General features: G+C 33.7%; 2 protein-coding genes across 4 annotated transcripts; both read right to left on the bottom strand.

Moving 5' to 3' along the window:
• Positions 1 to 546: 546 nt before the first annotated feature.
• Positions 547 to 6,530, bottom strand: LOC132282803 (uncharacterized). Of its 3 annotated transcripts, none has more exons than XM_059784593.1 (2): positions 6,221 to 6,530; positions 547 to 1,234 (listed from the first exon to the last, which is right to left on the bottom strand). In XM_059784593.1, the coding sequence occupies exon 2, from the start codon at positions 1,183 to 1,185 to the stop codon at positions 880 to 882; it is 306 nt and encodes a 101-aa protein (XP_059640576.1). In that variant the 5' UTR covers positions 1,186 to 1,234; positions 6,221 to 6,530; the 3' UTR covers positions 547 to 879. The 3 variants fall into 3 exon arrangements, with proteins under 3 accessions (XP_059640576.1, XP_059640575.1, XP_059640574.1); XM_059784592.1 differs by having other exon boundaries at positions 547 to 1,210; positions 6,221 to 6,529; XM_059784591.1 differs by having other exon boundaries at positions 547 to 1,239; positions 6,221 to 6,528.
• A 2,130-nt stretch (positions 6,531 to 8,660) lies between these two features.
• Positions 8,661 to 18,215, bottom strand: LOC132283332 (ubiquitin receptor RAD23b-like). Its single transcript, XM_059785272.1, has 13 exons — positions 17,984 to 18,215; positions 15,500 to 15,661; positions 15,198 to 15,236; positions 15,008 to 15,084; positions 14,867 to 14,911; positions 13,515 to 13,692; positions 13,313 to 13,444; positions 13,162 to 13,227; positions 12,817 to 12,864; positions 12,601 to 12,710; positions 12,087 to 12,165; positions 11,874 to 11,993; positions 8,661 to 8,998 (listed from the first exon to the last, which is right to left on the bottom strand). The coding sequence occupies exons 1-12, from the start codon at positions 18,047 to 18,049 to the stop codon at positions 11,877 to 11,879; spliced, it is 1,119 nt and encodes a 372-aa protein (XP_059641255.1). The 5' UTR covers positions 18,050 to 18,215; the 3' UTR covers positions 8,661 to 8,998; positions 11,874 to 11,876.
• Between the last annotated feature and the right edge of the window lie 4,684 nt (positions 18,216 to 22,899).

Genomic DNA, 22,899 nt, shown 5'->3' with positions numbered 1-22,899 from the left:
AGTAATAAATGATGAAATGTATGATGTGTTGAATATTCATATAGTTGGTATTCAAAAACAAGAAAAAATGTGTTTAAAACTTTGGTGTACCGGGTTCTAAAGTCCTTACTATAAATGGTTCACATGTTTTTCATTTTGATGTGGGTTGTATTCTTAGTTTTTTTAAGTAAATACAATTAAAAATTAGTTAATTTTTTTATTATTAAAAAAACTTCATCTTGAGTAATCATTCTTCTGCAATTCCTCAAAAGAATTCTTTTAAATTTTAAATTTATAAAAATTGCTTATATTGAGTTCAAGGGAGAATCAGTACTTGTAAAGAGAGTGATGAGACAAAATAAATTCTACACGATGTTCAAACTCCTACTAAACTAATTCTACCAAAGTCTATAGTTCTCCACAAACTCCTACTAAACTAATTCTACACGATGTTCAAAATATTTTATTCTAAACAATTATGTCACCATGCCATCGTCAAATCCTTCACATGAATCAAACCCAACCATAAAGAGAAAACAAAGCAAAACATTAGAAGACAAGCTGGGATAAAACAAACACAAATCCTAAATTTTCTATAGAAATGATTCAATTCTCAAAGAAAAATTCCAAAAAAAAAACATGACCCTCAAGGAAGGTAACAAGGACTCACCAAAAAGCCTACAGTTTTGCTTTACACAATTCAGATAATCGTTTGACGTGGTTGAATGACTTTCAAGATATTATATTTCCCGCAATACAATGTATCCATGATAGAAATCAATGAAACCCTAATAGGCACAACAATCTAAGGTAACAGACAACACTATATTTAAACTTCAACCCCTTGAAAAAGAGAACCACCAGTAAGGAAGGCCCTGTTTGCAGGACTCTATCTGCCTGCTAGAAGAATTTCAATTTTCCTTTGGCCACAGACGCTTTTGCCTTCTCCATACGACATAATTCTTTTTGAGTCCCTGTCAACCCAGAACATGATTCACCGACTCCTAGAGTGACAGCAAAGTAGAGATAAATCGTACAGAGGAAAGTTAGGAGGGCAAGAGCTGTTAGGAGAAAGCGGTGTCGTTGGAGGAGCACTGAGCAGCCCCCTGGTTCATCCAGTCGTGAGTATTGTCTTTTCAGTGACGCTGAAGAAAACACCGTCTGTGTCCTCCGGTGTGGAGACGATATTATGCCATCGAGAACCATGACTAATGCACTGACCTTCCTTCACCTGAATGGGCTTGATTGAGTCAAACTTACCTAGCAAATAGTGACATATCAAAGACAAAAAAATAAATAAAGCATTGACCCGCGGGGGGAGGGGGGGAGGAACGCAATTGAAGGCAGGGAATCCGAAATTCAGTATGATATCCAGTGAAATAATTTATGGCAATTTAGTGTTAAAGAAAACAGACATACACTTATAAAGCATTGGTTGAGAGATTAAAATTTAACATGACTGACCTCCTTTAAAGACAATAACAAATCTACTAAAAGCATAATCATAAAACATAAAACAAGGAAGGGAATCCAGCAACAGTTAAGTATTACTCGATTGAAAATACTCTTTATTAAACATTAGCAAATTTGAATTATTTACCTCAAGAACAGCAAGGAAACTAATTTTACTCATTAACATGATAAAGGGAAAATAGGATTACAACCAGCTTATCGACTCTTTTGGCCAAGACTGACTCTTTATTAGACACTAGAAATTTTGAATTATTTACCTCAAGACCAGCAAGGAAACTGATTTTACTCATTAACATGATAAAGAACAACAAGATTACAACCAGTAATATATAAGACTTTGGCCTTATAAAATAAAATTAGAAATAAGAAGAGAAATAAAAACTTTGGGACAATTACTGGTCCCAAATCCTATTAAATTCTCAGTTCAAAAACAACATAAATGAAGAGTGTTTGGGCCAACATCTCAATAATCACAAGGCAGACTTGCTTGAATCATACAAGCATCAGCCAAGGAAAGAGATGCCGAAACCCCATTTGTACACCATTCACCTCATGCAAATCATTGTTTCTCAAGACAAGTATTATATAAACTGAATCATCGAATCATTACCGCATCAAAACAAAATGAATTGGGCCTACGTGGTATAATAGAAAACAAACATATTGTAACTGAGCTTCCCTAGTCTAGACTTGAATCTCATTTTGACACAAGAATTGCTTAGATATTCCTCCACCCAAGTACAAGACACTGACTTTATCGCATAGCAAAATGCAACATGCCTGCTTGAAGTATTTGATATAAACCAAAAAATTTAGCATGATTCTTGGGGAAATCACTACATCAACCACACTTCATAACATTCAGGAAGCTCCTCAACCAACTCAATAGTCAATACTTAAGTGTTTAACACGCCAAAATAGGAGGCAATATTCGTATGACATTCTTAACATCGCATTCTAGTCCGCCATTGCAACGTACCCATTCTATATTCTATAATGCATTTCAATCCTAGCAATTACTTTGTGATCCTTGACATAATGTTGTACCCCCATTCTATGTTGTGTTGTGATCTTAATGACTGCAAAACAATGGTAACATTGTGCTGTAGTCCCTGTGGTCATAATTTGGGTGCATATGCGTTATGATCCAAACGGTCACATTATGGCCTACCACTGCGTTGCCATCCCTGATGTTACAGTGAGGCCATTGAGCGTTGTATCATAATCCCATTAATAATACGTGGGTGACTTAAGGGCAAGTTGAAGTGTGATTAACACTGCTACATGGACTCAGACATGTGACACTTTGACAAGGATATGGAATGTGTCCTACACAATTTTATTGGATTATTGTTTCAAAACGAGTGAAATGTTTATGTAGAGCGATATGTTATATAAATCATTATTTAATCTAGAAAATAAAATAAAAATATTGAATATTATAAATATCTTGTAGTGTCCCTGCATCTTTTTGTTCAACAATCTCATACAACTAATGTTTGGATACAGACTCGCACACGACACACATATCAAGTCCATGTAAAGAAAGGATACGTGGTGCTTCAAGCATTTTTGATGGATGAATACTATGTACCTGACCGGACATGTGCAAGTATACCTGTATATAATGAACATACTCCAAGTACAAACAATTAAAAGATAAGATGTAAGTACTCAATTTTTCACCCATATGCTACCTCATCTCTAGTTCTTCCCTCTCAATTTGTGGCCTTAAATTTCTTCAAATCGTGACTTCTCAATAGTCCCGTTTATCATATTAGAGAGTTACTTCCTGTTTCAGCTCTGCTCCCCAATGTCTACATTTTGACAACTCCATTACAAATGTGATATGGTGAACACAGATAGATGTCATTCTCAAAGCCCTATGCAAAACACTAGACTTCAAAATCAATTAAAATCATACACAACACCAGAACAATGATTAAGCTTCTTCCACTTAGAATATAATAACTGAATACTTTCTTTGATCACCATCCAAAAGTAGGTACTAGCTGCTCTTTTCCACCAAAATCCTACCAGCTCAATGATACATCCTTGTATCCTCAGCGAAATTGCTACACCTTGACTGCAGTCATACCAGCCAATTCAAATCCAACCTACCCATAAAATATTGACCTTCTTTTGCAAAACCAATTAAGCAAAGCTAACATCAAACCCATTCAATCACCTTCCATTGCCATCACATATAACTTTCACATATTCTGCAGACTTAACACCCACAAACATAAATACTGTTATTCCTGCGAAAAAACGTCTATTCTGTTTCAAAACCAGAACAGATAACACCACTTTCGTTACCTTAAAGCAAGTCAATGCTCTCCCTCGGCAAGAAAGTGAATTTTCAGGGAGCATGCATGCAATACATAAACACTCATGGCAATTACAGTTCAGGTAACAATCTTCAATTAAGAATTTCTTTGAATTATTAACCAATTGCGCAAATACATGTCACTATTCAATGATTTGACTCTTGAGGCATTTGAATTCTTCATAGTTTTCATGGTTCTGCATATCCTTTTCGCAATAAACAACCATCCCATAGGTACTTGACATAATTTCACTTCTCTTCATTGACCACCATGACTATGAATGAAACTCATTATGCAGTTGAGCATATGGCTAACAGCTAACGACCTTTTTAGCATTTGAACATACATTAAATTAAAAATATAATAAAGTGTGTGTGTGTGTGTGTGTGTGTGAGAGAGAGAGAGAGAGAGAGAGAGAGAGAGAGTTTATATTCTGCTGGTTTAACTTCATCAAACCACTTTAACCTAAATTGTACCATATTTCAATTGCAATTTTCTTGCCTGTGGCCAAATTCAACACACATTCGACTTATTCTCAAGAGAAATGCTTTAAGAACACATCTTTAACACTACATAACCAATCTTCAGCAATAAAACATCAATTCGATAAATCATCAGATTCGCTAGTCACATCTGAGTGATCCTAAATCTATATAGTTTCAGAATCACAGAATTGTCCATTATAGTTACCATGGGTGGACAATGATTTAAGGTAACAGCTTCACAGCATCATAGCTGGCCTCCTATTTGCTTTAGAAAATCAATAGGCATATAATATGTTGCCAGTTTTTTTGTGGTATCTTCAACCAATGAACCAAGGTAACATGACTCCCAGGTTTATGTAGAAATTTCTTAATGCTGGAAAGGAGGAGATCAAGTCTATTTCAGGAGCTCTACTTAATGCAATGGCATAACGGACCTTTATATGGTCAGTCAACAAATCCAGAATTAAATTACTACTTAAAAATATCTATATGCATGATGATGAAGCCATGAATGACATGCAGATAATCCTACTTGTAAAGTATCCATTGGTTAGTCAACCACAAAATATCACTCATCATTTGCAAGTTAAAGGTTCATGCTTATAGAAATGCATTCAAATGCAAATTAATGTTACCACACACATCAACATATGTTATTCTTATTCCAAAAAAATCATCTTTGATACTCATCACATATTAGAAATTTTGCATTAACTAGGTATTGTCCATAACAATAAAACAGTATCACAAAATTTCTCTTCAATTATTTGTTTAAACTTTTTTTTTTTCCTTAGTTAATTATTTGTTTAAACTTCGTTATTGGAAAAACATATAATGCCTACTAGCCATACCAATACCACGACTATTCCATGAATATAAATCAGCCATCATCGAGTTTTGAGCAAGATACAGAAAATTCATCTTTCCAATTTGAAATGATAATCTCTCCAATTCTTTGAGAGATCATTATGAGACCACTAAAAGCGTTTCTTTGGTTGCAATTGCACGGAAAAGTTCATATGAACACATACTCTGCTAAGATCAAAAGTTATGAACCTATCCCAGTAACAATGAGATATCCAAATTCAGAAATGAAACCTAAATCCGTAGTCAGAAAAAGTTACACATACATGTGGACTTTAGACGCATATTCCAAAATCCTTTACAACTCCATTACCAACAAGATGCAACTTGCCACAAAGTTTTGGCCTTTCTTCCTGCATTTTATGGCATCATTGAATACCTAACCCTTGCATTCCTCAAATCATTTCACATGAGCAACAATTCCATTATATCTGATGCTTTCCTTTAGGACGGCATCAGTACTTTGAGCAGCCACCTTAGAAAATATGACAGACTGTAAACTATTTCCTAGGCTTGGATCGTGTGGCTTGTTCCCGAACAAGCCTGTGTTTATCTTAATGCATCAGACCAAAAAATATTGTCAACTGCCTTCTATTGATGTACCTGCCAACATATATCTAATTTTGATTTTGTTAAAAAAAACCCTTTTGGTATGAGATATCCAAATTCCTTGCAGAACTAAATCCGACAATTTCAGAACATTTGAGTGCTGTAGACATTGTTGATTTGATTCTTTATAATACAAAGGACTGCATTGCAGAGAAAAATAAATGATTATATCCCCAACTTAAGAGCTATTCAATCTGAATCTAAAAGTAATCTAATGACCCATCTTAATAGACAATACAAATCCCCATTTGACCGCAGATTAACTCCATATCCAACTACAGAAAACAAACACAATTCAAAAACAAAAGATCCAGAGTGAACCCATCATCATCACATTAGCCAGACAATTGTCCCCACCAAGAAAATTGCAAATAAACGCAAACAGCATAGATCTGCGTAGAAGCATCGATATGAAGCAAAAAAAATATACAAAATTTAGAAAGGAAAAAAAAATACAAAATTTAGGAAATGGGAACTTACAGTTAAAGAAAATGAAGAGGAAGGTTGAATGGAACGGAGCTGTTCAAATCTGTTTATTGTTTTTTCAGCAATTATATCTATCTGCTGTGTGCGCGTGTCCTTCCGTCTCGGCTTGAGGTAAGGAATTTGCCGGGACAGGCAGGCACTTTGCCAAAGTTAGAGAGAGAGAGTGTTCCTTCTAGATTAGACTTATAGAGAGAGAGAGCAACGAGCGTCATGCTACAGAGACATTCGTCTTAATTTATTCCAAACCTTGAGACTGCCTCAAGTTGGCGCTTGGAAGATCCAAGGGGCGTCAATTTTTCTGTTGGATGGTGCGCATCGTGTCCTAAAAAGTCCACCTTGGTAGAGGACTTTGTAGATTCATGATTTCATATTTTAGACTTTTAGTCAAAATATTTTATATTTTTCTAAATTTAGGTCAAGTTTAATTCAGACTTCAATTTATCTAAGGTGAAATAGTTGAGTGAGTTACTGATTGAATTATATTTGTTACAGGTTCAGATTCCTAATATTTCACTTCTTTTTGATGCTAGTGATGATATTCGGTTTTGTTTTTGGGGAGTTTGGGGTACAATACCTTTGTCAAGGTCTAACCACCCATATTGACTGTTAGTTGAAAATTTCAACTCAAATAAAAAAAATTAAAAAAAATGTCACACAAAATTATTGAAAGATCTTAAGACTAGATTCCAGTTGACCTGTGGACTTTAACATTATAGTATTTTATTTGGCAGCATAGGGTTTACAAATTAAAAAAATAAATAAAAAAAAAACACCCTCTTTATTGGATAGTTGATACTTGATATATACCAAGCATGGACCCAAAATTTAAGAAAGAAAAAAATATAATTTAAAGAAGTAGAACGAAATAAAAAAGAAAATTAAAATGATAAAACTTTAAAAGGAAAAATAAAATTAGACTTCAAATTAACATGAAAATTTTAACTTTTTAAAAGTAATTTTATATGTAAAAGAGAAAAAAAATAATAATAAGAAAATTAACAGATAATTTTTGAAACTAATAATTTTAGGGGCATTATATAAAAAATTCCATATATTTATGTAAAAATTTTAGAAAAAAAAAAAATTAAATAGAAAGATATTTCTTCATACAAATAGATTTGAGTAACCAGTCTAAATATCATTACTCTTTATATCTCAAAGACAATAATTATAGAGAGATTCTAATATTTTATTTTGTATGGTTAACAAGTAACTAAACAAAATAGATATATACATATACACTATTTTGTGAGGCAAGAGAGAGACAGCGACACAAAAATTAGAGTTTAAAGATGGTAAAGAGGAGTCTACTAAGTTACCATCTGAATATGATGAGTTAGATGAGCTTTGAGATGAAGGGAGAGAGAGAGACCTTGTTCAACTCGTTTGAGTATGGTGAGTTAGGTGAGGTTTGACAAGAGAGAGAGAGACATTTTTGTGGTGCAAGTGATGTTACTATAAAAATGGATGACGTGAGAAAGAATACAAGATACAGCACAAGGGTTGGAAAATTAATGGTTGATTGAGTACGGAACATAACTTATTCCTATAGGAACTGATCCTCCAGTTCACATTTATGTACCATATTTTGTTGTATACTTAAATTCAAAATACAATATCACGTTCGAGTTTCAACCATTAAATCGAGATACTATAACGATAAGAAAGAGAGACACTTGATTAATATTTTGAATGGGTGGGAATTGATCTTGACAATGCTTGGACAAAAAGAATTGATCAATTTATTTTTGTAAATATGGCGCACACAGTAAGATCCGAAAGTGTTCTAAAAAGAATTGTCTACTTAGACAGAGACAACAAAATGACAGCTATTAATTTGCAGTAGACTTCTGATTGTGATTCAATCATAAGTGCACATATAATTACAAAATTAAAAAAATAATTTTTTTGAAATAAATTTAGCTACCCTCTTTAATTTTCTTATTCATCCCTTTCCTTATTTTGTAATTACAAATTATTTGTGCACTTATAATTGAACCACTAAGTAGAACTGACCTCTCAAAAAAACCTGTCACACTATGGATTATCATCTGGTATAAAAGTTAATTTATATATAAAACTTATTAACATTTGGTATCCCCAAAAAGATATTATTACATAAATCTTTATGCTGAATAACTAACAGTTCTCAATCAAATTTTGAGCAGTACCACAAAGATTATTGATTGTGCAAAATCAGCGCACAAAACCTTAAAGCTGTAAGATTTTCTTAGGCAAAGCAATGTTCGGCTGCATGGAATTGGAGCCTTTGGAAACACAGCCCGAGTTCAAATTTTCCATTTTATCAAACACCACGTTTGTTTCCTTTTGCTCTAAAAACATATGGTAATACTAATTCAAAAGTTGCACATTTCATTTCCTGTTTTGAAGCCTAGCAAATAAGGCAATCTCTGGCCTTCTAAATTATTGCATGGGAACAAAAATAAAATGATTAATATGGAAGTCAGATAGAATTGAGTTGAAAAATAACATAGAAGCATGCTATGCAAGTTCAGGCAATGGAAATAAAATATAGAACATTGGACACATTAGATGGGAAAACAGCAAAGAATTGTCACCAAATCAATTGCACCGCACAATCCCAACCTTTCTTGGAGATTTGGAAAACTATCACGCTCTTGGACAAACATGGGGGGAACTAATTTAATCACCATCCAGATCTGTGCACAAAAAACCATACGAGATGACCAAGTGCCATTGAACTTCTGTGGACCTTGTGCGGCAAGAACTCAGAACTCCAGCTGAAATTGCCTGATAAATCAACAAATTAAAATGAAACAAACAGGAAATTATTTCTAAACCAGAAAAAGAATTGTACTTTCAAAATGATAAGTCACGAAGATCCATCAACTACTGATGACAAATCAGACCATGCACCAGCAAGTGCCAACATGTACAGCGAGAGAGAAAAAAATAAAAAAAATAAAAACAGACAAGTTAATATTAATAAGAGGGTGCTATAAGCTAGATGTGAAACATTCCAAGATGTGAAAGAACATCTAAATGTTACAAATCATGTTAGCTAAATTACTGCCCCGGATTATTCAAGGCACTTACAATCTATAATACACTAACTCTCCCGAATGAGTGTTCATACATAACTCTTTGGTATTGCTTTGGTGTGGATATATTATATCTCCGATACACATAGCAAGTATATTTGATAACTAAAATTTATTACATTATTTTATATACTCTTATTATATTCCTTTTGTTACATTATTGCTTCATAATAAACGAAGTGCCAATGATGACAACTGTGTTATACAAAAACACGTATTTGTCCAGAAACTAGAAGAGAATACTAAAAACCATGAATATCTAGCCGTGCACCCATATAATTGGATTTGAAGATTTGATAAATCTGAGATTTAGATACATATCCACACCTAAGAACATATACCTGAGTCCTAATAACATGACTTATAAAACAAGGAGAGGAGGAAAAATGAAGCTTTAAAGGCAAGGAGAGGATAACGTTTCCGCAGGTCTGCAATGGCAGGAAGACAGAAGGCAGAGCTAGCAAGTCATTAACATATAGTTCTAAATAAAAGGAGAGGTTCCAATGAAACTGATATGATAAAAAAGAGAGAAAACAGAGTTGGACCGCTCCTAAATGATGTTATTAAAGCCAATCCTGCAAACTCAAACCACAACGAGGCCCATGAAGAGGAAGAATGTACAGTACTCTCTCCATTGTCTCCAAAACATAACATAATGAATGACATAGAAGCAATTATCAAAAGCCCAGTTCTCGCTGGCCAGATGGTCCAAATGACCTATAGGATAGCACATATGAACCTGACAGCTGGAAAAGAGGTATAATAAAGAAATGAAGTTGGTTCTGGTACAAAGGTATAATAAAGAAATGAGGTTTGTTAACCAACTGACAAGAAAGAGTCAAATATCCGTTAAGAAAGTGCAAAAAAAAAAAAGAAAAAAGGTGATTTGTTGTCCTCCCAGTTCACTAACACAGGTGGTAAATGTTTGAGAAAAAGCAATATACTCAAAACCTGTAAGGAAGTGTGTTACTCCTATGCAACATAAAGATCCAACGTAAAGGCCATAACTTTATGAGGGGCACAAAATGGCAACCCCATCTGATTAAGGACAGATCACAGATGACAACAATGAGGAATATGAGACAGAAAGAAATGTGTAATTGATATGCCATTGTATACTAATGAGGTTTGAGGACCCACACCATAATTAGTATCTGGGAAGCACCAACACGACACATAGGGTTACCGCACCGGTGTCAGACAAGCATTTCCCAGCTTCAGACACGTGTCCAACACTCTAAATAAGGTGTCCCTTTTATTGTTACTTTTTCATAGCCCGGACACGCCAGAGACAATCCTGGATACGGCGGAGGACATGGCCGATAAATTTTTTTTTGGAAAAAAAAAAAAAAAAGAAAAGATGAAAAGATATATACATACATATTTGTGTGTATACATTTGAAGGAATATATATGAAGTGATACAAGAGATTTAGAGACTAAATATGTGAATAAATTGAGGAGCTGGTACAAAACGGGCTGGAAAGAGAGAGAAGAACCATAGCCATGAATTGTCAGATGGAGAAGACAATAGATTCTCATTCTCGGGTTGTTGATAGGATCTGAATGAAGTTCTGAAACTCCAAGCAGCTTTCTTTTTTGGCCGGATTACATTCCCATAAGGATGATTGATTCGTCTGGTGGAGAGAGACTGGGGGAAGAGTAAAAGGAGATAAGATTTTGCAGTCGTATCTTTTCTTTTGGGATGTTTGGTTACACATATAATTCTACTATTGGATATCAATATATTTACAATTTTACAATTCTACCTTTGAATATAAACATACCTACAATTCTACCATTGAATATAAACATATATTTAAGATGTTTGGCTACACATATAACAATTCTACTATTGGATATCAATATATATATATATATATTTTATGTTTCTATTTTAATAGAATTTGGTCCAATAATTTTATGGGCGATTTGGTAGACCTAATTTAGAGATGTATTTATAATTATATATTAAAAATTGAATAAAAATTAAAAATTTATATGTAATAAAAAATATATATTATTTTATTGCCGTATCCATGCCATCTCCGTGTCCTATTTTTTAAAAATTTGCCGTATCGCCGTGTCTGTGTCCGTGCTTCTTAGATTAGTATAAATTTTGACAAGAATATATGTGTGATCTAAATGAGATCACCAATCTCCATCGTTCTGTGCATTCGCGTTATGTGCAAACAAGACGAGAAAAGGGAGTGAACAATTATTTTTGCACCAGCAAATGGTGACATTTATATAGACTGGAATACAGCTCTTGCATACAGCAATTTTTGGACCGAATTTCTCGGTCTAAAAGAATGCAAAACATGGTACTGTCAGTCATTGTGCAGCTTATAAGACCTATTCTGGGTAGCTCAACCAACAAAATGTTTGCCATTTCAATAAGGAAAACCACTACAGAGAAGCCTGAGAAGGTGTATCAAAGCAAAAATCAAGAAAAACAAATAGGAACCACCATCAGGAACACAAATCTTTAATAGATTGCCAGAAACTAAATAAAATGCTGAATGAAAAACTGTGAAACCTGGAGAATATTGTATGAAGGTTTACCATTCAATCTTCATAATCTCCAGCATTCTCTAAAAGGTAGTTGACTGCCAATTCCTCATTGCGGTCACAGGCTAAAAATGCCTCAATGACAAGGGCTCTATCAAATCCCATTGCCTCAAGCTGGAGATGGGTGAAGAAAACTAATTAGTAAACATAGTAGAACATATATAGTATAAAAGTAAACCAGATACCAGGGAGTAAACTAATGCATACTCGTTCAATTGCCTCCTGCTCCTCTGGAGTGACACTAACAGCATGAGGCATGTCCTGCTCTGGCTGATCAAATAAATCCCTAGAAAGAAGAAACTGCATGTTACCACAACTAGCAGGCAGGACCATGTTCTAAAAGTTGTAATCTGTAATCTAATTTGGACATCCATTTTAACTCTGTTTCTCAAGAGCAGCTTTCACAAAACCATCATCCAAACAACTTTTTACTCATTCCTCTATTTCTCTCCTTTAAGAATAGTCCGAAAACTGAACCAAGCAGGCACTAATAATCTAAACAACATTTTCTTCATCCATTCTTTATGGAAAATTAGAAACACTTAAATCTTCTGGCTTGTTTGATTGTAGTTTTCTAAAAACTCGGTTATAAAAAGGTTTATTATTATATTTCTCTGAAAACAGTTTTATTTCTTCTGAGTTCTTGAGAATTGTTTTCAGAAAACTGAACCAAACAGACCCCATATCTTAGTATTGACCAACAATGCTCCCAGGTACTCACCCTTCAGAACCTTCAAGAGGCTCATTTATCAACTGAAGAAACTCCGCCTGGTGCTCTTGAATTAGTCTTAAAAGTTGAGGGTTCTGCTTTCCTAGCTCCTGAAGCATGGGCTGTAACAAGGGCGGAACCAAAAAAAAAAAAAAAAGAACTTGTTAACTTTTAAGCAACAGAAACCATAAAAAATTTACCCAAGTAAAAATATAGAAGTGCATACACCTGTAAAATTTGTGGGTTTCCTTGCACCATTGACCGCAATGCTTGGAACTTGAATGCAAACAACAAAGCAACAAAGATAGAAACTTCAGTGTCAGTGGAAAACTCAATAAACATACAAAGACTTGATTAATTTTCATACGTTAATAGTTTGATCATTTTAAAAATATACCACATTGGTACTATCTGATCTCATTAAATCATTTGTGACAAACACGACTTTGACAATAAGAAGGTTCCAGTAACTCCGAAGCAAAGACTGGTCGTCAAAATATGAAATCTATACATGTGTGTGCGCGCGCATGCATTTCTTAAATCATGAATAATATAATATAGTAGGAATGACACCTGTTGGTTATTCCTAAGGAAATCGAGGGATCCAAGCCCACCAGCAGCAGCACCAGAAAGTGTTTCCTGGAAATACCCCAGTTTAAAAAATATAAAAACCAGAAACAGCAAAAATATGTAGTAAACATCCAACAAAATAGTAATGTTAGACCTGAGGAAACAGATTCAAGGGAGATGAATTAGGCACTCCAGAGACAGGGGCGGTAGGTGCTGCACCTGTTCCAGCCATGGTGTTAGCCCCACTAGCCACTGGCACTGCAACTTCTGCTGCCTCTGGAATACCCTGAAACATAGAATAGTATAAGTGACTAAAAGCCAACAAAAAAAATTGGTATAAAAAATTAAAAACATACAGTATATAAGTAATCCACAGCCCGCTCTGGATTGTTGTAAGCAGCTCTAAGTGCACGGATAACGGTTTCCTTTTCCCAGTTGCCACCACCTATATCCATAATTTGTTGAATAGTCTGCTCAAGATTATTACCAGCCACTAAATTGGAAGCAGCTTGACCATACGTATCAGAAGGTGCCCTGAAAGAACAATAAAATAATTGTTGCGACATCAAATTACACTGTTTATATACATATATTTCTAAAATTAAAAAATAAGGTACTTTTCTTTTATGGTTTGAAGAAGAACAAATTATCAGATTGCCTATCTGACAATGCTGGCAAACATACAGATGTAAAATGATGCATAAATGTAGTAACACAACTAATGCAGATTCAAACCCCATGTTATTCCATATAACTTTTGTGGAGAATTCAGCTCCAAAATCAAATCTGAAATTATTCAAGATGGACAACAGCCATTTCAAAACACCTTCCCAGCTTCGCACAATTAAGACTGACATCCCGGCTCCCACTCCCGCAACAAAATAAACTCAAACAAAGCAATCATATTAATGCTAGGAAGCATTGTGCAACAAATGAAAAAATCAAAAGGAGGAATTATATTACTCAAAATTTTCTAACAGATAGTAATTATTGTGCAAAACTTTTTGAGGAATACACTGTATTAATCTAAGGATCCTATAATATATTGTCTCTCCTGGATGAATAGCCTCTTCCTCTCTTTGGAATGGTTTTTTGGAAACTTGATGGCCTGATTTCCACTTTCCTAATCAATAGTTGTAAGAATTTTAATTAAAAAAAAATTATATCTTATTCCATCTTATAATAAAAAAAATTACAACAAAATGTATCTTGGAAAAATGATTAAAAAGGCATCTAACAATTCTTTCAACAAAAGTGAACAATGAAATTCTGATGGCAAGAGAAACAGCTGCTCTAACCAAATTTCTACATGTAGGTATTTTATGCTTCATTAAAGAAAATAACAATATTATTTTTATCAAAAACCCAAAAGACCTTGGGTATATAGGTTAAGCGAGTGAAAAACAGGAGGTCACAGAGCTTTTTAGTCTGGACAAAACTTGGTTGAACTGTTTATGGACCTAGTTCAGGCAAACCACAGTTTCTGCGCTAGGAGTACTTTCAGCTTAAATTGTTGAAGTGAACCAGTTCCAGTGATATCCACCAATGATTCAAGGTCAAGCCATCTTCACATCCCAACTAAATTCACAGGAGAAAAATCAAAAGGCATCTCGTCACACCCTCAAGAGTGTCAGCATTGATTAATTATTGTTCATGAGTTCCTAAAAGAAATGTAAGAAGCTAGTAGACAAGGCGATAGAGCACACACCTAGCTGTTGCCACATCTGAAGTAGATGTAATGTTCTTTGGGGCCCTACATAACAAACATATACAGGCTGTATGAGTTAATATTTGAACGTCATTTAGCCAAAAGTACAACATCATATGGTTAATTGTCATTTTAACTCACGGAGCTTGTACAGGAGCTTGTATAGGAGCTTCAGGCGCCGGAGTAGGATTAGAAGTTGGTGCTGTTGTAGATGAAGGCTGTTCAAATGTTTGCATGAGAAGTCTTTTAATTAGAAAGCAAAAGAATCATTTTCGTTAGAAAGCACAAGGTGACAGTATCTGTAAACAGAAAGGAAAATGCAATAAAAAACCTGGGCGGATGAGACACTACTTGAGCCCAAAGTTTTACTCTGTAGATATAATAAAAGAACAGAAAAATAATATAAGAAAAACAGAAAAAATATTATAAGAAAAATAAATGGAGAATTCAAAATATCAAGGTTCTATGCTGACAAAGTGGAGATATAACTGCAAGAAATTTCAAAAAGAAAATTCACAAAAGCAATACATCATGCACTGCCAAAACTCACAAATAGCACAACAATATTTTTAAGTTAAAACACACACCAGAGTCATGCTGTGTTAAAAAATTCCAAAACAAAAAAAAGATTACCTTGCTAAGCATGACAACAAGAAAACCATCTTCAGTGACCTTGTTCTCTGCCAGAGTACTTTCATCTTTCAAAACCTTCCCATTGTGAATCAATAATTGTTGTCCACATGGATAATTATCTTTTCCTTCCACATCTTCAATGTTTTTCTTAACTGCCATAATCTAGGATCACATGAAGTTACATTTCAATCAGCAGTGAACGAACTTAAAATTTTGCTCATACATATATCACAACATCTAATTGTGCAACCGTATTTCTTTCGAAAGGCAGCGTTATCAACCACTAGATACATGTAATCATATATTTCAAGACACGAGCTCCCACAGTCCCACCCAATGTGAAATAGTTGCATCATGATGAAACAACTGAAAAATATACCAACCTGGCTCCTATAACACAATAGCTTATGGACTTTTTCTTATGCAACTTTAATTTGTTGTGTTCGATATTTACTATAAAATATGTAGGTTACACCAAAAATCCACAAATTTAACAATCTAGGTCATTACAATTCAACAAAGCCTAATAAAACTACGTTACTTTTAGGGTTGGCCACCAGAATCCTTCTCCGTAATACAAATCTATCAAGGGCCATATCTTCTTCGACCATATGTGATGCACTCTGGTTTTATAGGCCTTTAATCATTAAAGATTTTGTCGTGCAAGTATGTCATTGAAGGCTTAGATGGACTGGAAAAAGATGACATGGCTAATACATTATAGTTATTAGGGTTGTAGTTTCTTAGTTTCAGATATTTAAGGTTTTAAGAATATAATTTAAGTCTTACGCATGCTAGGAATTATTGGTTTCAAAATGTATCCATGCGATGACCTCTTGGAGGGAAAAAAGATAAAAATTAGTATGCAATGAGATAACATTGGAGAATATTGAAGAGCTCTGATATCTATCTCTCAAATTTTGCTCTTTCCAGCACGCCTCTCTGTCTCTCTCTCTCTCATGTAAAATAGATGCATCATGATGATGCAACGAAAATATACCATCCTGGCTTCTGGACTTTTTCTTAACCAACTTTGTTTTCAAGTGTTCGATATTTCGATATAGAAGTGTAGGTTAAGGCTAAGATGCTAATTCTTTAGGGTTGGCCACGGTAATCCTTCTTCGCCATACAAAATCTATCTAGGTCCATATCAAGTCAGGCACATGGGCCATATGTAATGCACTAAGTTTCACAGGTCTTTGATCGTGGTGAACTTTTCCATGCAAGTATATCATTGAAGGCTCATTGTTGGACTGGGAGAAGATGATATGGCAACATATGGAATAATCGTTAGAGTTCTGTTTATAAATATATTGCTGTAATATCTTATTTTTAAGTATTTCAAGTTTTAATAATATATTTTAAGTCTTGTACATGCTGGACAGGATATATTTTAAAGAGTAATATTGTGCTAGCATAATTCTCGAGCTCTTCAGGGAAAACGAGATATAAACATCACACGAGTATTGGAATCAGATAATATTAGATGAGCGCTCTCTCATGTGCACCTCCATATCCTATATCCTCTCTTCTCTCTTTATTCTCTTTGCCCTCTCTTCCTCTTTATATAACTAAAAGAATCACTTATTTTGTTTGCCTGCCTTGAGTTTGAAGAAATTCTTGCAAGAGTCAGGTTAAATCAATATATCAATATTTTATCATCTCTTGTCTCGCCGCCTCGTCCCGTTATATCTTTATGGCTAACCTCTTGTATTTGGACACAAATCATAGCAGTGACACTAGTAATAATAGGAAAAACCACCAAATATGCATATTGAGTTCAATGATTTCGTCAATATATATATATATATATATATATATATATATGTATATGGAAATTTATGCAAGTTAAGTTTTTCGATCATTTTGAAACTCATTGACAGAGATTTACTTCATCCAGATTCAAAATTCTAATTTTTTCATAGTTCTATCAAACAATTTTGTATGATGACAATCAGTTTAAGGTCTGATTGACACCACTGAATTACGTCCCCCAGCATCAGCTAAAATTAAGTAGTTTCTTAGAAGATTAAACATACTATATGTCCAGGAAACATGGACCCAAAATTCGCCCCTTTTCTTTTACCAAAACAAATAAATAGTTTTTTGAAAGCTTAAACATACTACATAACCCAGAAGCATGGACCCAATATTGCCCTTTTTTACCAAAACTAAATGCCCTGCCACTATCCAACTGTTTCAAAAACTCCCCAAAATACATCAATCCGTGTAAACGTCTGTATGAATCAAAATTCAAGCCCCGGAAACCAAAAACATAATAATAATAATAATAAATATTGGTATCTAATATTTTGAGTTGCTTAGGTTTCTGACAAAATTAAGAAAATAAGAAGAAGAATTCATCTAAAAACAATGGTTCATGAACCTTGCTATGTATGTGATATTTTGACAATAATAAACTAAGACTACAATGTGTTGGTATCTATGTGTGTGTGAGAGAGAGAAGGAGCGGAGGGGACTCACGGTGTCGGAGGGCTGAACCCTAATTTCAAAATGACTGCCTTTCAAAGTCTTTACAGTGAGCTTCATCTCGGCGAATGACTGAGTTTTTGGATCGAATGTACAGAGAGAGTGTCAATCCAAAAGGATATTATGAAAACCCTAAAAAAACAAACGCTTTCACGGATCGAGAAATTGTAGAGAGAGAGAGAGAGAGAGAAAATCAAAAGAGAGTGTGCTTGCAGGTTATGAGGAAACTAACGGATGGTCCATTTCCCTTTATAGTGCGGCACGTGTGTTGCACGTGGCTTTCCCATTTAGTATTTGATTTTCTTTTTATTTAGGATTTTCCTTTTTTTTTTGTTGTCTTTCATTTTATGACTCTTTTTGAGAAAAATAATAATAATTGTCAGACTCCAAAACTGCACTATCCACACTGTTAATTCTTTTTTTATTATAATAATTAATCAAAGGCATGCAATTTTTTTTTTAAGCATTCAACATATCATAATTATTTTAAAATATATCAGGTACGAAGGAAAAAATTTAACATATAAGAATAAATAAATGATAGATGAGACAATCCCAGAAAAAAGATAGCATTCTTTTTTCTTTTTTTATTGAATAAAATATAAAGAAGAAAGTATCACCTTTTATTTAAGTTTATTTATTTCTTTCTTATTATTAGATTGTTTATCAAGAAGGTATATTAATATTAATAATATTCCTTGCCTTTTATCCATGATCCAACCAATAAAAATATATTATATCTTTTAGGATAATTGCACTTACTAATTTGTCTAAATAATAATGACTTTTTATTTAGTTTCACTATAATACCATCTCCCATCTGGTTCTAAGTATGAAACACACTAACCTTTCATGTTATAAAATTTGGCCTTTTTGTCCCCTGATGTCATGCTCAGCTCAGCATTTGTTTAGAATCCGAAAATACCATTTAAAAACTTGAACTTATTACTTTGTCCTTACAAATACAATGAATTTAGTAATTATTTGTCACTTTCGAGTCAAAATAAACACTAACATAATTATATATAAAACTATAGATGATATTCTTATTATTTAAAGAATCTACAAAATATATATATATATATATATATAATAAATAAATAAATGTAATTATCCCCATTTTTTATCAGAGATTTCTATCAAATAAAGCAAACACTCAAAAAAAATTTTAATTTGTTAATGAGGATTTAGTAACCATAATGAGGATTTAAGCTTTTAAACTTTCCAAATTGTGCACTTTTGCCTTTTCTCCTGTCGAAATTGAAGAACTAAAAGATAGATGACACAAATATATTGAAAAGAAAGCTGAAGGCTGCTTATTTCATTATATTTCTTAATTGTAATTTTACTTTTGAGGGATTTTGTAACAAATTAACTAACTTTTATGTAGGTAAGTTTAAAATTTATTGATATGAGAAATAAAATTGTATTAGGTTTCATAGAAGACAAATGTAGGTAAGTTTAAAATTTATTGATATGAAAAATAAAATTGTATTAGGTTTCATAGAAGACAAATCCCTCACCAGTCGCCGTATTGGAGAATGGGTCACAATACAAAATAGAGAGATTGTATGCATAATATTTCGATACTCAGCCACAGGCCTGTAAGGGACCGGGCTGATGCCCCCTCTGGAAATATATATATTTTTAGTAAAATGATATGGTCATCGAATGATTTTTTTGAATAATTTTGGAATCTAACGTGTTTTTGTCCAACTTATTTATTTAAATCGTTTACAAAAAATAATTGTTTAACACATTATAAATATAGCCAACCACGTAAAATTCGGTGCTAATTCAGGGATTCCTTTTTGGTTTCCCTATCATTACTCATATTTATATACCCTCGCCCCCCCCCCCCCCCCCCGAAATTTCACAAATGCCCCCTACTCTATAAGTTTCCAAAATATTATTTTATTACCTACAACTTTACTCTTTCACACTTTGGTTATCTCATCTTTGCCTCTTGCGCAAACATATATAGACAATATAACTTCAGCTTCAGGCCTTCTGCCTTCGGCAGTTCTTTCCATCACCGACCTGCCCCTACCTCCATCTGGCAATCCATGTCTCTCTCTTACATACACGACACCCACAAACACAATACCCACTATAGTATATATAATTTCCTAGGTCCATCACGGTCAATACCATAACACAATTATTTTGAAGTTGCAACACATTTAAATTAAGATTATGATACCTTTACTTCAATGTTGCAAAATTATTTCGAATAGGCAACACAACTAAGTCAAGATTGTAACACATACAATATCATTATTTCACTCCTCCTTTTTTTTAAAAAAAAAAGAAAAAAGAAAAACAGAGTTAAGGAACTAATATATAAATAATTAATAATTACAAGAATGGGCCTTCGGCCGAACAACCATGAAATAGAAATCAAGCCCAGCAGAGCAGCACAAGGTACAACCCAAACAAATTGAAAATAAGGGACAAGCCCAGCCCATTTGATTTATTATTATTTTTTTTTTCTTTCTTCGGGACAAGAATGTTAGAGGTTAGTTGTTAGAAAGGAAAAAGGGTACAAAGCTCACTCTCAGGCACTGATTAGATATTGACATATAGTGATAGGACCCAACATGATACAATTGGGTGATGACACAAATAACAAGTTTTTATTGGTCTTAACTCTTTTGAAGTAAAACTAATTCCTTTAAATGAGTAAATATTGGGTGCATCGTACACACCATGTCATTAATATGCCTACTCAATTAACCAATCGAACAAATCACAAGTATTGGGTAAATTTAGGGAGAACGTTTTTGGCGCCCTAAAAGTTGAACATAAGACCTTTGGATCATGGATCAGGGCCTTATGCCAAACTAAATTATCTGTAGGGATTTTAACTTCTTGTAGTAATTTCTGATGACAACAATACAAAAGCACTAAAGTTATAGTTTTTAATACTCCCTGTTATAATTAAATTGTCAATATTTTACTATTTTTGAGTTGTTCTAAAATATTTTTCCTACACAATTTTCAAAAATTTCCAAATTGATTAATATATATACTCCATATATATATATATATATATATATATTCAGACTTGAAAAGAGACCATGTATTAATTGAATGTTGTTTTTAAACCGTGACACTACTATGGAATTGAATGAGTTAATATTTTAGGATAAAAATATAAAATTGAAGGTCTAATAATCTTCCTCTCAACTATAAAAATCAAGTCTACCTATTCAAAAAATTAGTTCATTTAAAATAAGAAAGAAAAAAAAAAATTTCACTAACTAATTATTTCCTTCAAAGGTACTAAAAGGGCAATAAACGTTAAGAATTCACATATAACAGAACTATCAAACCGTTCAGAAATAATCTTTCACTAAATTTGTATTATCCAAAATAATAATAATAATAATAATAATTTATGATAGACGTACATGGACTCCAAGTAATTGAATTTCTAGCCCAATAATCCAATTACAAGGATTAAGGTTTGCATGTAGTCCTTGCCCAAACAAGAAACGAGGTTAGGGAATTAAGAGAGTTTTGAGAGTATAATTAAGTTAAGTTTGAATAGTTGAGTGTTATTTTATGTTAGTGAGTAGGTAAATCATGTATATTTTGTGTTTGTTTTATTAATGGGTAGACAAATCACGTAAAGCTAGTTTATTTTTAATTATTCCTATAAAAACTCAATTTAAGTTCTCGGAGTAATACATGTGTGCAATGGCAGAAAAATTTTCTTAGTTCGCATTCCCTTGGTGATTTTTTTTTTTACTTCATGTCTCTACTTCCATTTGGTTTGTGTCAAGGCTATGGCCGGGGACTTGTAGTCTTTATACTGGGTTTCTCAATAAATGGAGGGTAGATTGGGAGAGATAAATGGAGAAAAATCAGAAAAGATAAAATAGTAGCGCTGTGATGACTGCCTTTCACCCACCTGCTTTTTAGACTTGTGATGGTAAAGTAAACTCAAATATGACAATTATCTACAAATTACACATATTATTTAAATTCGAGTATTTTTTAGTATTAAGTGAATTTCAAATTTGAGAAGAAGAGAATAATCTCCATTAATTATTCTTCTCTCCCACCCTTCCTCCATTTATTGAAAAAAACCCAATACAAAGACTACAAGTATCCAACCATAGCCCGACCCGCACCAAAATCAGGTACACAAATCAAACTCGATATCAATAGGTCTGTTGTATAAAATATATCTCTAGTCACATATGGTACATTATTATTATTGTTGTTGTTATTATTATTTTTTTCTTCTCTATTTGTGATTTATGAAATAATATCTGATAGGAAAAAATATAACCTACCCTACCCTCGATAAGATTGATTAGATTTAATTATCAATGATAATGAAATCTGACATGGTTCAACAGGTAAGAATAATCCTATTATAACTGGAGGAGGTCAAAAGGATTAAATCATATCCCCGATCTGGCAACAAATCTCCTATGATCTTGCATAAGCGAAAGATGAGATCAACCATCGACATTGGCGGAACGATTTTGATTCCAATCGACAGCCATAAATAGGGCACCAAGCCATTAAAGAAGGTACGATGAAAAAACTATTATTAATCCCTGCCTTCTTTTAGACCTCCATGACTAATTTGATCGTCGGAGAGCTCTTAGCAGGCACCACACCGGTGCCGTCAAGGTTCATCGATCTTTTCCTCTCTTCCTTGCAGGAAAACGGTATCATATCGGATTGCGCGAATTTCAGCCTCAACAGTTGGCGTCGTCTGTTGGAACGACGATTCCCTTAAATCAATTAATTACTCGTTGGGTATATACGTTTGTAGTCCGGTATAGTTACCGAAGGAACACTGTCGTAGGGATCTGGTCAAAGGGTAGAGTCGGGTGAAAACCTGGACGTCCCAAACGACCAGGCACGGCTTGCAGCGTTAGAACTGCAGG

The sequence above is a fragment of the Cornus florida genome, unplaced genomic scaffold, assembly GCF_030987335.1.
Source record: "Cornus florida cultivar Cherokee Brave unplaced genomic scaffold, ASM3098733v1 CherokeeBrave_3.0.0_Hap2_Chr11, whole genome shotgun sequence".
In the NCBI taxonomy this organism is placed as follows: Eukaryota; Viridiplantae; Streptophyta; class Magnoliopsida; order Cornales; family Cornaceae; genus Cornus; species Cornus florida.
The sequence above is the reverse complement of the archived record's forward strand: the minus strand, read 5'-3'. Positions and strand labels throughout refer to the sequence as shown.

Bases quoted from the DNA above. Each gene is read 5' to 3' on its own strand.
- LOC132282803 (XM_059784593.1), bottom strand. From the start codon at position 1,185: ATGGTTCTCGATGGCATAATATCGTCTCCACACCGGAGGACACAGACG.
- LOC132283332 (XM_059785272.1), bottom strand. From the start codon at position 18,049: ATGAAGCTCACTGTAAAGACTTTGAAAGGCAGTCATTTTGAAATTAGG. The intron at 15,237-15,499 runs GTAATCTTTTTT...TTATATCTACAG, and splicing joins TTGTTGTCATGCTTAGCAAG to AGTAAAACTTTGGGCTCAAG. The intron at 13,693-14,866 runs GTGTGTGCTCTA...TTGTTCTTTCAG, and splicing joins TCAGATGTGGCAACAGCTAG to GGCACCTTCTGATACGTATG.